Raw genomic sequence first — 13,075 nt, forward strand, 5'->3', positions numbered from 1 at the left:
TAAATAAATTCTGAAAAGTTCCAATAATTTCATCAGGAACCTTTAACTTTTTAAAATAGATGGGCACATGGTTCCATAGGCCATAGAAAGCAATAGTATCTAGCTTGATTGATAGATAGTTTATGTTAGAGAGAGTTGTTAGTAGATGAGCGGGTTAGGGCTCGGAACAGATCAGATCAATTTGAATTTTTTTTAGATTGATCTAAAATTTACCCGGTCTGAATCTGATCTGATTCTGATCTGAAATCTGAAGACTTCTATCTGATCTGATCCAATCTGAATGATCTGAAGCGATCTGAAGTCCCAAGAATAAAATTTGAAATTCCAAAACTTGCTGCTATTATAGAAATATTTTTGATTTTATTAGTTTGCTGCACTCGCGGAGCCCAGATTAATCCGAAAATTTCCAGATTCAAATTTTCAGTTTTCAGATCAGATCAAATCTGCTTCCAATTTTCAGATTTCAGATCAGATCAGATCAAGCCGCCAGAGATCTGGATCTGAATCTGAAATTTTCAGATCGCCTTTTTCCAGATTCAGATCAGGTCAGAACGATTTGTTTCGAGCCCTAGAGCGGGTCGAGGATTTTTGAATTAAATTTTCGAAGCCCGATAAACTGAAACGCGACCCGACCTGAATTCAATTTTTGAAAACCAATAACGCTAAAGCACTGTAGATCGGTTCGAGCAGAGTTGTTTTTTAAGAAATTCGGGTAGCCCGGTCACCTCTATTCGCATTAGCCAAATTTTGATGCAAAAATTAAATTTAAGATTTTTTAAATTTTATTTGGAGGTATTCCTCGCCTCCTTTACTGATTTCCAGGGTGCCTAAAGTCGACAAGTCACAGTAACCTTCAAAGTGTTAAGCTCAACTCACGTATCTCGGAATCATTTGCTTACATTTGGCGTCTCTCAAGTTGAGTCTTCCCACAACCTGTCACATACGGCTATTCATCTATTATCGATAACGACGACAAAAATAATAACAGGCTCTGGGTAATATGATCCTTTCTATAGTAAAATGAATATTTAAAAAAAATGAAGTACAAGATTTGAAATCAACAGATTAAAAATACTTTGATCTATGGAAATAATAGATCCGATAATAATGCTGGTCATATGCTTGCCGTCAGTAACAAGTTAAATCTACAAACCCTAAATACTAAAGTGTTTTTGTTTAACAAAAGTGAAAGTCTTCGATTCTGCAGTCAGCATGCATCGTCTTCATTTTCTTTTGACAGTTACAATTCACATATCCTCGGCGCATTGTTCCTCACCCACAAATGAAAATATTGAGATGACGTTCCAGACAATAACAATAACAAATTTACATTGCTGTATCGCAGAGAGTAAAAATTGATAAAATGAATTCATTTTTCACTTCAGTTCGTCTTACCTTCGACAATCGCGAATCTATCATAAAAGACACATTAGTCAAAGAATTCTCGGAAAATGTCAAAGAAATTCAATACGAAAATAAGGAAAATGCTACAGGTGAGTAAGGGGTGTAGTTCAAAAAAAAAGAATTATTTCAATGACTAAGCCAATCTTTTCTGTCTCAGACAATGAACCCATGAAATTGTCAGACTGTACGAGTTCAATGTGTAACACACTTGAGGCGATATTTCTGCACGGACTCAAAGATTCATTTCTACGACAAACCATCAGTGTTTTGGCTGGTGGAGAAATTGATCGTCGACCAGAGCCAAATTTTTGGCCACCGTTACTAGTGATTCTGCATAAGGAAACTATTGCTCAAGTGAGATTTCATTTCGAGCTCTATTTGTACTTAATGACTAACTCTAACTGCCTTTGGCAACCTTAGGTTCAATCGCGCAATCAACTTCACACAGACATTGGTTTTTGTCGATCATGGATACGTCAATCATTGAACGACAATATCCTATCATCGTATGTGTCCACAATTCGACGGAATCAATCAGCTTTGAATCCATACTACAAAAAGATTGCATTCATGCGAGACCAAGATCGGTTGGAACTCATCGAAAGACTACTCACAGGAATTGAAACGGACATCACGTTTTCCCTACCACTCAATTCCAGTTTATTAAATCAATGGACCGATCAACCACTACAATTGGCTGGCTTGTACACACCGTCGTTGCGAGCATGTCCAGTCGGTGATTCGTTGCTTTAGTTTCGGGAAAAATGTAATTAGGAAATTGTTTTTGACAGATCACTTCCGGTATTGACATAGCCAGTTCGTTAATAGAACCAGAGTATCATTCGCCGAACGATGCTATCGTTGAAGACGATTGTGTAGTGGAAGTTTTCGAGGAGGAAAAATTACAGGCGCAACAATCAGAATTGGATGAAGACGACAAGTTGCAGCTTTTATTACAAAAAGTCGACAATGCTTCAACGTCCCTAGAAAATGGTACCCAAAAAGCGGTCGAAATAGAGCAATCGAGCAAATCGCTTCAAGAGATCGAGGACCAAAAACCACTGTCCTTGGCTGTTACATCTAATGTAGCGCTGAGTCGTTCGAATAGCATGACCACATCGGTAAGCTCGCTCCGATCACCGTTGGATCGACACAGTTTCAGCACATTACTAGATCGACACAACGATAAGTGTAGTGTTTATTCGCGCAGCATCAACCTTAAAGACATGTGGTATCGATACCAGATAAGTTCGTTCACCCAGCCTACCGATCAAACCGAATGTCCTGATATTGACATTGCCGATGAGACGCCCGAGAATTTAGGATTTGAAATAGTCGACGTTACCGGCAATTATTCGCCTAGTGAAATTCAGAAATTCGTACAGTTGGCCTGCCGGTTAGCTAGGGAGAAGGGATTGGATAAACAAAGTTTCATTTGTAAATCGTGTCCGACACCGCTGGGAATAGGCGATGCGACACGGTAAATAATTTATTTTGCGTTGGATTACCTTGGGTCGCCGATTCACTTACTTTATATGTTTCCCTTTCAGTGTTTGCGCATTCACTGGAGATTATTACTGTGAGTCATGCATGGATAGTCGCGATGTACACTACATACCAGCCAAAATACTTTATAATTGGGACTTCAATCGATATCCGGTGTCGAAGTGGGCTTCCAAATTCTTATTCGACACCGAATTCGTGCGTTTCTACGATTTGGAAGTGAGTTTCATGAATGGACCCCACGTCACTTAGGCGTAAAAATTTATTTTTTTTACGTCATCCATTAGCTTCTCAACCTAAATGCGTACCATGCAGTAGAAGAGCTACAATTGATGCGATCGTTTCGCCTGCAACTCAAATATCAACGAGAATACCTACTCCAATGTCGCATCAAGCCATTCCTCGAGAACTCAAATTTCCAATTCGCTCATTTCAACTTCGAACGAATCGACTGGTATTCGCTGAATGATTTTTTGAGCATCGGTGACATGCTGAAAAAATTGCAATCGATAGCCAAAGACGGTCGTAGTCATATTATTAATTGCGAATGGTGTCGACATTCGGCGTGCATTTGTGAAATATGTTCCGATGACGAAGTGATTTTCCCATTCGATGTGGAGGTGACATATCGGGTGAGTGTAATGTTTAAAATGGGTTTGTAGACCGCTTGAACTAAATTCAGATGTTTTCCCTTTTTTCTTGTTGAATCAGTGCGATCAATGTGCTGGAGTGTTTCATCTGACCTGTTTGGATGAGTCGAAACCGTGTCCGAAATGCGAGCGTAAAACGAAACATGAACTGAACAAGTGGACCGAGGATGAAATTGATGATGAGGTGGAAAGTGTGGAACCAGTTGTAGAAGCTGTTCCGTGAATGTACTACACACTGGTCTGACTACGACGTTTATGAAATTGAGAATCTACCCTAAATTACTGTCAGGAACATTTTCAAGTTACCAGGATGTGTTCGTCGATTGTGGCTGCGATTTCAAAAATATTATTTTTACAAAAATGATTTATTTATTGTTCGATTTTACAATATATGTTCGGTGAACATAAAACACTTCTTTAAACTTTTATATCGTGCTCAAAGATTTTTTCTTCCTGTAGTACCAAAACCGTCACATTCACTCACCAAATTTAGTAACGAAAGAGCAACATTCTCCCCTACTATTTTCTCTCAATTTTCATTCCCGCTTATGTCAGTTTCGATCCTATCTTTATTCTTTCCCAAATGTGTCAAGTTGTTGTATGTACGCGAATGTAATGTTTTTAGTGCTTTGTGACAATGCATTCATAAGGATTGCTTTCAGCATTCATACGGACTGCTTTCGGCATTCATTCGGATGTCTTTCGGCATTCCTACAGATTGCTTATTTTTCGACATTTGTGAGAATACATGCACACGGAACGGACTTCTTTAGGCATTCATACGGATTACTTTCGGCATTAATATGGAATGCTTTTGCACCGGTATGTTGTTCAGTTTTGTTGTTATGTTTTGTTCGGAATGTGACTTTGGTACTCCAGGAAGAAAAATATTATTTTAAACCAAAAAATGCTCTACGAAATGGCTTTAAAATGCACCGATTACATAACATGCTGGTGGGTGAATCGAATGTCAAAGTAATTTGGTTCAACTAATGTTAGAATGTATGTGGAATCTACCAACCAACTTTAGTTTATATAAAAACTAGGCCACACCTTTTGGGCGGGTCAGGTCCCTTGACTGACAATTTTTTCAATATATTTTTAATCAATTTCATTTTATTTTCCGTGGTTAAACTTCCGAAACATCACAAATAACTGATATAAAAACCTTCGCTTGAATACAAATTCTTTGGAAAAGTATTTTTTCTGTTATCTATTTTCTTGATAGATTTTGCTTTCACTTTGGTACAATATAAAATAGTAGACGTTCTTCCCTTACACTTGTATACAAAAAGGAAGCTCCCCGGTTACTACATTCACAAAATCTTTAATCATGAATAAAATAGCACGACTCGTGCGAAATACGGCCCTCGCTTCGCTCTGGCAGTGGGAGTTTTAAAGTATTCTGTTTGATTATTTTTTAGTGTCATTCCATACATTTGAATAACGATTCAGAAATTGGTTTTTCATAAAATTTTATGTCATGGCGTGTAATCTGCTAAATTTGCCAGTGATAGCTGACTATCACCGTTATAGAAAACTATCATGCGTTGTATGGTTTTGTTAATTTGATGACTTTCCGCACGTATTTTAGTTTCTGTGATACGACGCCAGGTCAAACAATAGTTATTTTCATGTCTAGGGCATACATTTCAAAAATTTTCTCGTAATTTAGGCACTCAGCAAAAGTTGAATACGCATCTGTTGTGGAAGGTTTAGTTTAGGCACTTTCGCTTCGGGCTAAAACTCGCGAAATTGCCTAAAACATACCGTTCACCACAGATACGTAAATGAATGAAGTGAGGCCGACAACCGAAAGAGTCTAAAATAAACCGTCCACAACAGATGCGTATTCAACTTTTCATGCTGAGTGCCTAAATTACGAGAAAAATACCGAAATTTATGCCCAATACATGAAAAGATTTAATTCCACAGTTCAGCTCAAAAATCCTGGACGCATATCTAGTATACAGATCAGCGTAAACACGTACGTAAACCTAGTACAACAAGAACATTGAAACTTAAAATCAGTCGTAGAAATGGAGCTTTCGATGAAAATTGTCGAGATCCATGTCACAAATTACATGGATCAGCTCAGATACATATTTGTACTCGATAGGAGGCATGACTTTTTTTAAGGAAAATGTAAGACAGAAAATGTATGTCTATGACTGAAATTATTGTTTTCGCACGATGTATGAACCAGGTTTTAGGATATCTGAAAAAGATAATAGATAAATGGAAGCGAAATAAAAATGGAAATGGACCAAAAATTGACAAGGTTTTATAGTTATTAGGTCTATGAACGATGCATTGCGAAGAGCATTTTGTAAAGGGGCTCCTAAAGCAGTAACTATCTATTATAAATTTGGGATTGGATTTGTCCGTAAATAATTTCAGAATAACAAACTGGCTAATAATTTGGAAACTTTATTGATATAGGGTTCATTCCTGGTGTCTTGTTGTAATATATATTATGCACCTGTTGCCAAGATTGGTATTTTGACGTGTAGGACATTATTGCCCTAGCCGAAGGCGTGGGTCATAATGCCTACACGTCAAAATAACAGTCTGGCAATAGGTGCATATCATATTTTATCTGTCGAGAACAGATATATCGAGATAAACAAAAACTCCCTAGAGGGATACGCTCGAGATTATCGTTCTAGACAGATAATACATATTATTGACTCAAAATTCTATCTCTAAAAGCCCAATCGTGATCTAGGGAGACACAAAGAAAAAATGAAAAAATCGGGTCAAATATGTTGACAGTAAAACTTGGAAAAGACCTGACCGTACATTGCTGTCGTTTAACTACACTGACTCGCATAAGTAAAAAAAAACTTTAATAATTTAAACGTACATGCGTAGGATAATTATCGACGATAAACATTTAATTAGTTGTAAATGAATTGACGACTTGTCTTTCAATGCTCGTAAGAATGTGAACTTCCCAATTATTTCTCCATTGAATATACACTTTACTAAGTACCGCATTTAAGATCGCAGCAGTAGCATCTACCTCCAAATAGGGCCGTTGGAGCTGCAAACGACCATCGGCAGTCGAACGAGCCCATCTTTTGACATTCACGGTCTCGAATGTCCCAAGTGTTGTGCCAGCATGTCGCTTTGCAAGGAGTATTCAAATAATAATTACAGGTAAATAGTGGACCACATGAATCTCCAGTCTCGTCATCGACTGTGACAATCGACTGTTCGGCCGTGATGTATCTCGAACCATCACATTTCGGATCATTGTAAACGAAATAGAAGATTGCAGCAATTAAGGATATAAAAAAGATGACGATCATTAAATAAAGTATAAACGTTTTGGCGTGGAAGTTGTTCTTTAGCCGTTCATTTGTCCCGATGATGAGTGGGACATTGTCTGATTTGTCAGGAGTCGAAATATATTCTATAGTAGAAAGTAAAAGCAAAGCAAACTTAAGTAAATGGTTGCCGATATTATTATTTGTAGCGGAAAATATAAAAGTTTTCTTTGTGTAATCGATTAACAGAAGATTAGGGGAAAAAATTAAGGAAAAAATTAAGGAAAAAATTGTGAGTGTCCAAAGAACGGTAGAAGCAATAACGCGTAGTTATGTTGTTACCTGTACCGAGCTGTAGGTTGCGGAAAAATTTTAATTATTTTTAATTTAACTCGAATTTCCGTCGATTCAGCTAATGTCATATTACTAGAACTCTAAAATCAAGCATCGTCAAAACAACAAATTTCCCAGATTCTATTTGCGGCCAGAAAATGCTCAAAACAGACACTTTTGAGGTAGGCATCAATGACGTATTTTCGGCCTCAACCATGATAATAGTATATTACAGCAGATACAGCGGTAATTTACTCAAAAATTAGGTCTTAAAAAAATCACAAAATAAATATCACAAGACGATTGATACCATGTAATAGTACATTACGTCCGAGATTCCAAATTTTTATTTTGACAACAAGTGGGGACGTTATGGCGCGACACGAAAGGTAGGGCTGTATTCGCACTCGTCATCAAAATTTGAACAGTACAATGTAAATGCGTATTTCATATGAGCGATGTCCCATTTACATTCTCGTATCACGTTAACAACATTTTTCAAATTCAAAGTTTTTCTGATTGTGTAGGCCTACCAGTAGATTTTTCCGAAGCCATCCTTCAGTTTCGAAACTTGAAATGCAACTGAACAAGTGCAATGTCTCACTTGCGAAATGAAATTATTTTTCTAGTATAAACGCTTTATCGAAATTATATGTTTTTTATTTCATGCTATCTTATCGACCAATAGGGGCAAACCATTATGCGTCGTATGTATTTCGTGAGTATGACAATTTCGGGAACTTTTGACATGTCTCTCATATATTTAATGTCAAAACTATAAACTTTAAAACTTACGAACCATAATGGTTTACCCCTAATGTAATATAAAAAGTGAAAACAGGTCAACGAATATCATGAAAATTCAATATACATTACTTTGGGACGAATACTGGAAATGGTACTCCTTTTGTAGATTATGTTTATTCGAGTCGAAGACGAATGTTAGTAATGGGCTCTTGTGTACTGTTATTACTTGTTTCTAGCATTTACATACGTTTCATGCCACCTACATAAACATCCGTAACGTTGACATTCACGTAACGCTTCTATAATATTGACTCATTTCCTTAAGAGACCTTTATGTATCAAATTTATGAATCGTATAGTCATTTATAGAACAATTTTTAGTAACACACAAAGAAAAAGTACACTTTGAACAAATGTAAATCGACTCAAATCAATTTAAAAAGTTTTAAAGATTAAAGTCTTTCCCAGGCTTGTAAAGTAAAACGTCGTACTGCACTCGGGAAATAATTTGATATTTCGTTTCACGATGAGGGCTTTAGTCCTGGATTCGAGATATCAAATTCCTTCACTGACATGGTAATGTACTATTAAATAATAAACGGAGCGTCTATTGTCTTAGGGTATGTGCTTTACATACGAGAGTTTTATAAAATTAAATTAATTATAGTTCTTCTGATAACAAATATAATTCCCTTGACTGAAAGTCAGGGTCTTACTCCAGAAAATACCGAAAAATGTGGGTAACAAAAAGGTTCACTGTGATTGAAAATGTATGAAATGGTATGAAAAACTTTAAATGTGGGTAACAAGAAATCGTTGAGGGCACGATAACTTGAGTAATTTTCAACCAATTTGGATGAATCTTTTTTTTAAATTTGTGGAAGTAAAATACCGAGGCTAAGCTCAAAGATGGGCTATGTGGGACGAAGGATCTGGAAGCTATCCCAGAAAAACAGGATTTTACACTGTTGATTATAGCCTCAATCGAAAAAGATTACTTTGATGAAATTTGATTTTGTTGCGTAGTGTGTGTAAATCATATAAGTATGTTTTCGATAATGTGCATGAAACAAGTAGGAAGAAAAATTTCGTCACTACATGCCCAGCCTCTAACCGGTAAACATCTCTTGTTAGCGTACTGCTAACAACTTGATAGTTGACTATCAAATTTGATAGTTGACTAACAACTTGATAGTTGACTATCAAATTTGATAGTTGACTAAGAACTTGATAGTTGACTATCAAATTTGATAGTTGACTAACAAATTTAATGCGTCTACTCCCAAAGAAAGATGTTTTTTTTACTCAAGGTCTTACGGCAGAAAAACTTCATGAGCTATGATTGAAAAGTGTAGGAAATTTTATGAAAAACGTTAAATGTAACCATCATTCTTTGTAGGCAATATAAGATATAAGTCATTCTCAACAAATTTCTGAATATTTTTTTAAATTCACTATTCCAACAATCAAACAAAATATGTTAAAACTCCCATACGAGTGTGAAGTTTGCGGCCAGAGCGAAGCGAGGGCAGTAATTCTCACGAGTCGTAATAATTTTATGATATATTATATTCGACCAATAGAAAAATTCAAATTTACCGATAAAAAATAATAAAATACCGATAGAAATGTGGTACATGTCGCTGGCACCTCTTCAGTAAATCAGTAAAAAGTAAAAAAAGTCTTTCCTTCAGCCTTTGTCGATTTTGGAAATATAAAGCGAATTCATCCTTTTACAAAATGCAACGAGAAGGCGTTTTGTTCGTTCCAAGGGAATTCATCCTTCTACAAAATGTAATGAGAAGACGTTTTGTTCGTTCCTAGGGAAATTCATCCTTCTACGAAATGTAACTTAAAGACGTTTTGTCAATTCCTCACTCTTGTCGTTTTCTGAATCGACAAAAGTGAAAAAACGAAAAAAAAAATTAATTAATTTATCGGTCGTTTATTACCATCCACATTTTATTCTCGATTGATGGTTTTGCAAAATACCGAGGGACTTCCTTTTTGTACAAAACTGTAAGAGAAGAACATCTATCGGTTTTTTTTTAAATTTTTTACCAAAGTGAAAGAGTCCTCTCATCGTTCCATATTTGTAAAACTTCGCATCTACTCTGATTAAATTTGACAAAATGGCAATCAAACAGAATAATAGATAGCTCATACGAGTGGGAAGTTTGCGGCCAGAGCGAAGCGAGGGCCGTAATTCACACGAGTCGCATTTTATTTACGATTTGTGGTTGATTGAAAATCTTGCTGCAAATTTATAAGAAAAATGAGAACTCAAAAAATTGCCAGTCAAGGGACCTGACCCGCCCAAAAAGTGGGACCTAGTTTATATAAGTTGCTAATTGCTAATTTTTATGTTGCTAACAATAGTTGTCTTAGTTCAATGACGTAAGACGCGCATTCAGGGCACCATTTGGGCCTATTGTACTCACTATTTTGGCAAGCCTCGACTTCTTCGTGACAAGTGTGTATAACCTATCAGTGTGGAGCCAGTTGTAGAACTGTTTTGTGAATGTGACTGTGTGTTGGTTTGATTTTACAATATATTCTCGGTGAACATAAAACAGTAATTCAAACTTTTATATCGTGCCTTCTTCGATTGCTCAAACATTTTTCTAGGGTGGAACAAAAACTTTGACTGTTCAATGTAGGACATAACTTCACAAGTTATTTTTAAGAATCGACGCAAAACATTATTCTAAGCGAAAAAGTGCTCTACAGTTGTACGGCTCTAAAATGCGCCGATTATTTTACATACTGGTGGAATCGAAAGTCAAAGTAAATTCGTTCAACTAATAAAAGAATTTATGTGGACCCTACTAACCAACGTTTAGTTTATAAATATTAAAATGGTTATTTATGGCATGCTGTGTGTAATAATGCACATACATATCATAATGAAGTACTTTACAATTGATGTCATAAATAACCATTATGTACTAGCGCGATCAAAGTCTGTAAGTAAAGACATTCTTATATATGTATAGCTTTACGCACTAGTGCGTAAAAGTGACGTGGATGTCACTACAGTACATAAAATTTGTCCTAACTTGGACCAAAACATGGAATTTCGTGTATATAATGCCTTCGACTCGTTGGCTAAATAATCCTATTAGCATGCGGTACGAGTAAAATCTACTCTTACTATAATTTTTGACTTCTGTATCTGAGGCTTTTTATTTGAATTCAGTTCTAGTGTCTGGTTGTATTGCATTGAGTTCTCCCAATTCATCTTAGAAACGGAAAAGTCAAGTCCTGTGCATATTTCCAAAACAACTGATATCATTTTAGGTGACGCATTCTGTGGTTGTAATTTTGTAAAAAAATTCAGAAAGTAAATTTTAAAAAAAAATACGTCAGAAGTGGCAGACAATTCTGCTTTTAGACTAAGCCTTGATCTCCACTTACTCCGTCTACGCTTCGTTTCCTCTCTGTTTACTCTTAAAACATCAAAAACGGGCGTAGTTTAGGTAAACGGAGGCAAAACGGTTTAATTGGGAATCAAGCATAATATAAGCAAGCACTCAAGGCACTCAAGGATGACAATAACAATGTATGGTTTTGTTTCGTTAATGAGTTTCTGGAGTTTCTTGTTTTAGTTTCTGTGGTAATTTTTTTTTTTTATTTCACCGCCCAATTCAAAAGTACATGCGTAGGATAATTATGAACTATAAATGATTGACTTGTCCTTCAATGCTCGTAAGAATATGAACTTCACTTTACTGAGTATCGCATTTAAGATCGCAGCAGTAGCATGTTCCTTGTATTAGAGCCAATGGAGCTTCAAACGACCATCGGCAGTTGAACGAGCCCATATTCTTACATTCACGGTCTCGAACGTCCCATGTGTTGTGCCAGCATGACGATTTGCAAGGAGTATTCAAATAATAATCACAGGTGAATAGTGGACCACATGAACTTCCGATCTCATCATCTGTTTGCTCTGCTGTCATTGCTTTCGAACCATCACAATTCGGATCATTCGAAACGAAATAGAAGATTGCAGCAATTAAGGTGGTAGAAAGGATGATGATGATTAAGTAAAGTATGAATTTTTTGGCCCGGAAGTGGTTAGCCCGATTGTTCTTTTGCCGTTCATTTGTCCCGATGATGAGTGGGACATCGTCTGATTCGTCAGGAGTCCAAACATATTCTTTAAGAAAAAATTAGGAGTTTTAATAACTTGTACATACGAGATACATGGTTAGATAAGTAAAGGCAAAGCTTAAGTGAACGCAAATGGTTTTGGAAAATATTATTCCTATATCGGAAAATATAAATGTTTTCGTTGTGTAATCGCTTAACGGAAGATTAGTGGATTTTAAACAAAATTATGAGTGTATAAAGAACGAAAGAAGCAAGAATATTTTGATTTCTTATAAACGAATTTCCGTCGATAAAGCTAGTGGCATGTTACTAGAATTCTTAAATTGAGTCTCGTCAAAACAAAAAATTTCTCAGATTTTATTTGCGACCAGAAAATGCTAAAACAACCGTTTCTGAGGAAGACATCAATGACGCATTTTCGGCCGCAACCATAACAAAATATTTGACTAAATTTTTTTACAAACGAATATAATACTTCACACACTCATTAATAAAATAAACCATTCATCGAATAATTGGAGCAGTCTACCATTTTACCAGACGACAATTTATAATTTAAATTAAAACATTTTTCAAATTCATAGTTTTTCTGAAGGTGTAGGCTTACCAGTAGATTTTTCCGACGCCATCGTTAGGTTTCGAACTCAACTGAACAAGTGCAATATCAAGAGGTCACACTTGCGAAATGACAATATTTTTCTATAAACGCTTTATCGAAATAAATACGTTTTGTTATTTAACGCTATCTAATCGACCAACGGATTAGAAAAAGTGAAAATAGGTAAACAAAAACCACGAAAATTCAATACATTATACATTACTTAGGAACGAATGCTGGAAATGGTACTTCTTTTTTGGAGTTAATGATCTGAGAAGAAACCGAGGTCGACAAACACACATAAAGTCATTTTAAGTCGAAACAGCAATCTATCTAATGTACCATTTAGCATTTAATATCGTAATGCACACATAGCAGATTAAATTTTGTTCGAATGTTATCTGTAATCTTTATGTTCACGTAACGTTTCTATCATAATGACTCATTTTCTT

General features: G+C 35.9%; 2 protein-coding genes across 2 annotated transcripts; one reads left to right on the forward strand and one right to left on the reverse strand.

Moving 5' to 3' along the window:
• Positions 1–1,238: 1,238 nt before the first annotated feature.
• Positions 1,239–3,984, forward strand: LOC119080419 (pleckstrin homology domain-containing family M member 1). Its single transcript, XM_037188759.1, has 7 exons — positions 1,239–1,493; positions 1,562–1,758; positions 1,825–2,136; positions 2,196–2,884; positions 2,955–3,126; positions 3,195–3,539; positions 3,619–3,984. Exons 1-7 carry the CDS (start codon positions 1,364–1,366, stop codon positions 3,778–3,780), a joined length of 2,007 nt encoding a protein of 668 aa, XP_037044654.1. The 5' UTR covers positions 1,239–1,363; the 3' UTR covers positions 3,781–3,984.
• Positions 3,985–6,433: 2,449 nt separating this feature from the next.
• LOC119080540 lies at positions 6,434–12,791 on the reverse strand. Its single transcript, XM_037188954.1, has 3 exons — positions 12,633–12,791; positions 11,780–12,071; positions 6,434–6,683 (listed from the first exon to the last, which is right to left on the reverse strand). Exons 1-3 carry the CDS (start codon positions 12,652–12,654, stop codon positions 6,545–6,547), a joined length of 453 nt encoding a protein of 150 aa, XP_037044849.1. The 5' UTR covers positions 12,655–12,791; the 3' UTR covers positions 6,434–6,544.
• Between the last annotated feature and the right edge of the window lie 284 nt (positions 12,792–13,075).

The sequence above is a fragment of the Bradysia coprophila genome, unplaced genomic scaffold (assembly GCF_014529535.1).
Source record: "Bradysia coprophila strain Holo2 unplaced genomic scaffold, BU_Bcop_v1 contig_350, whole genome shotgun sequence".
NCBI lineage: Eukaryota > Metazoa > Arthropoda > Insecta > Diptera > Sciaridae > Bradysia > Bradysia coprophila.

Coding starts and splice junctions, on each gene's coding strand:
- LOC119080419 (XM_037188759.1), top strand. CDS start 1,364: ATGAATTCATTTTTCACTTCAGTTCGTCTTACCTTCGACAATCGCGAA. Junction 1,494..1,561: donor AAATAAGGAAAATGCTACAG/GTGAGTAAGGGG, acceptor TTTCTGTCTCAG/ACAATGAACCCATGAAATTG. Junction 2,137..2,195: donor CGTCGTTGCGAGCATGTCCA/GTCGGTGATTCG, acceptor TGTTTTTGACAG/ATCACTTCCGGTATTGACAT.
- LOC119080540 (XM_037188954.1), bottom strand. CDS start 12,654: ATGGCGTCGGAAAAATCTACTG. Junction 12,072..12,632: donor GGCGTCGGAAAAATCTACTG/GTAAGCCTACAC, acceptor TTTTTCTTAAAG/AATATGTTTGGACTCCTGAC. Junction 6,684..11,779: donor AATACTCCTTGCAAATCGTC/ATGCTGGCACAA, acceptor TTGCAAAGCGAC/ATGCTGGCACAACACTTGGG.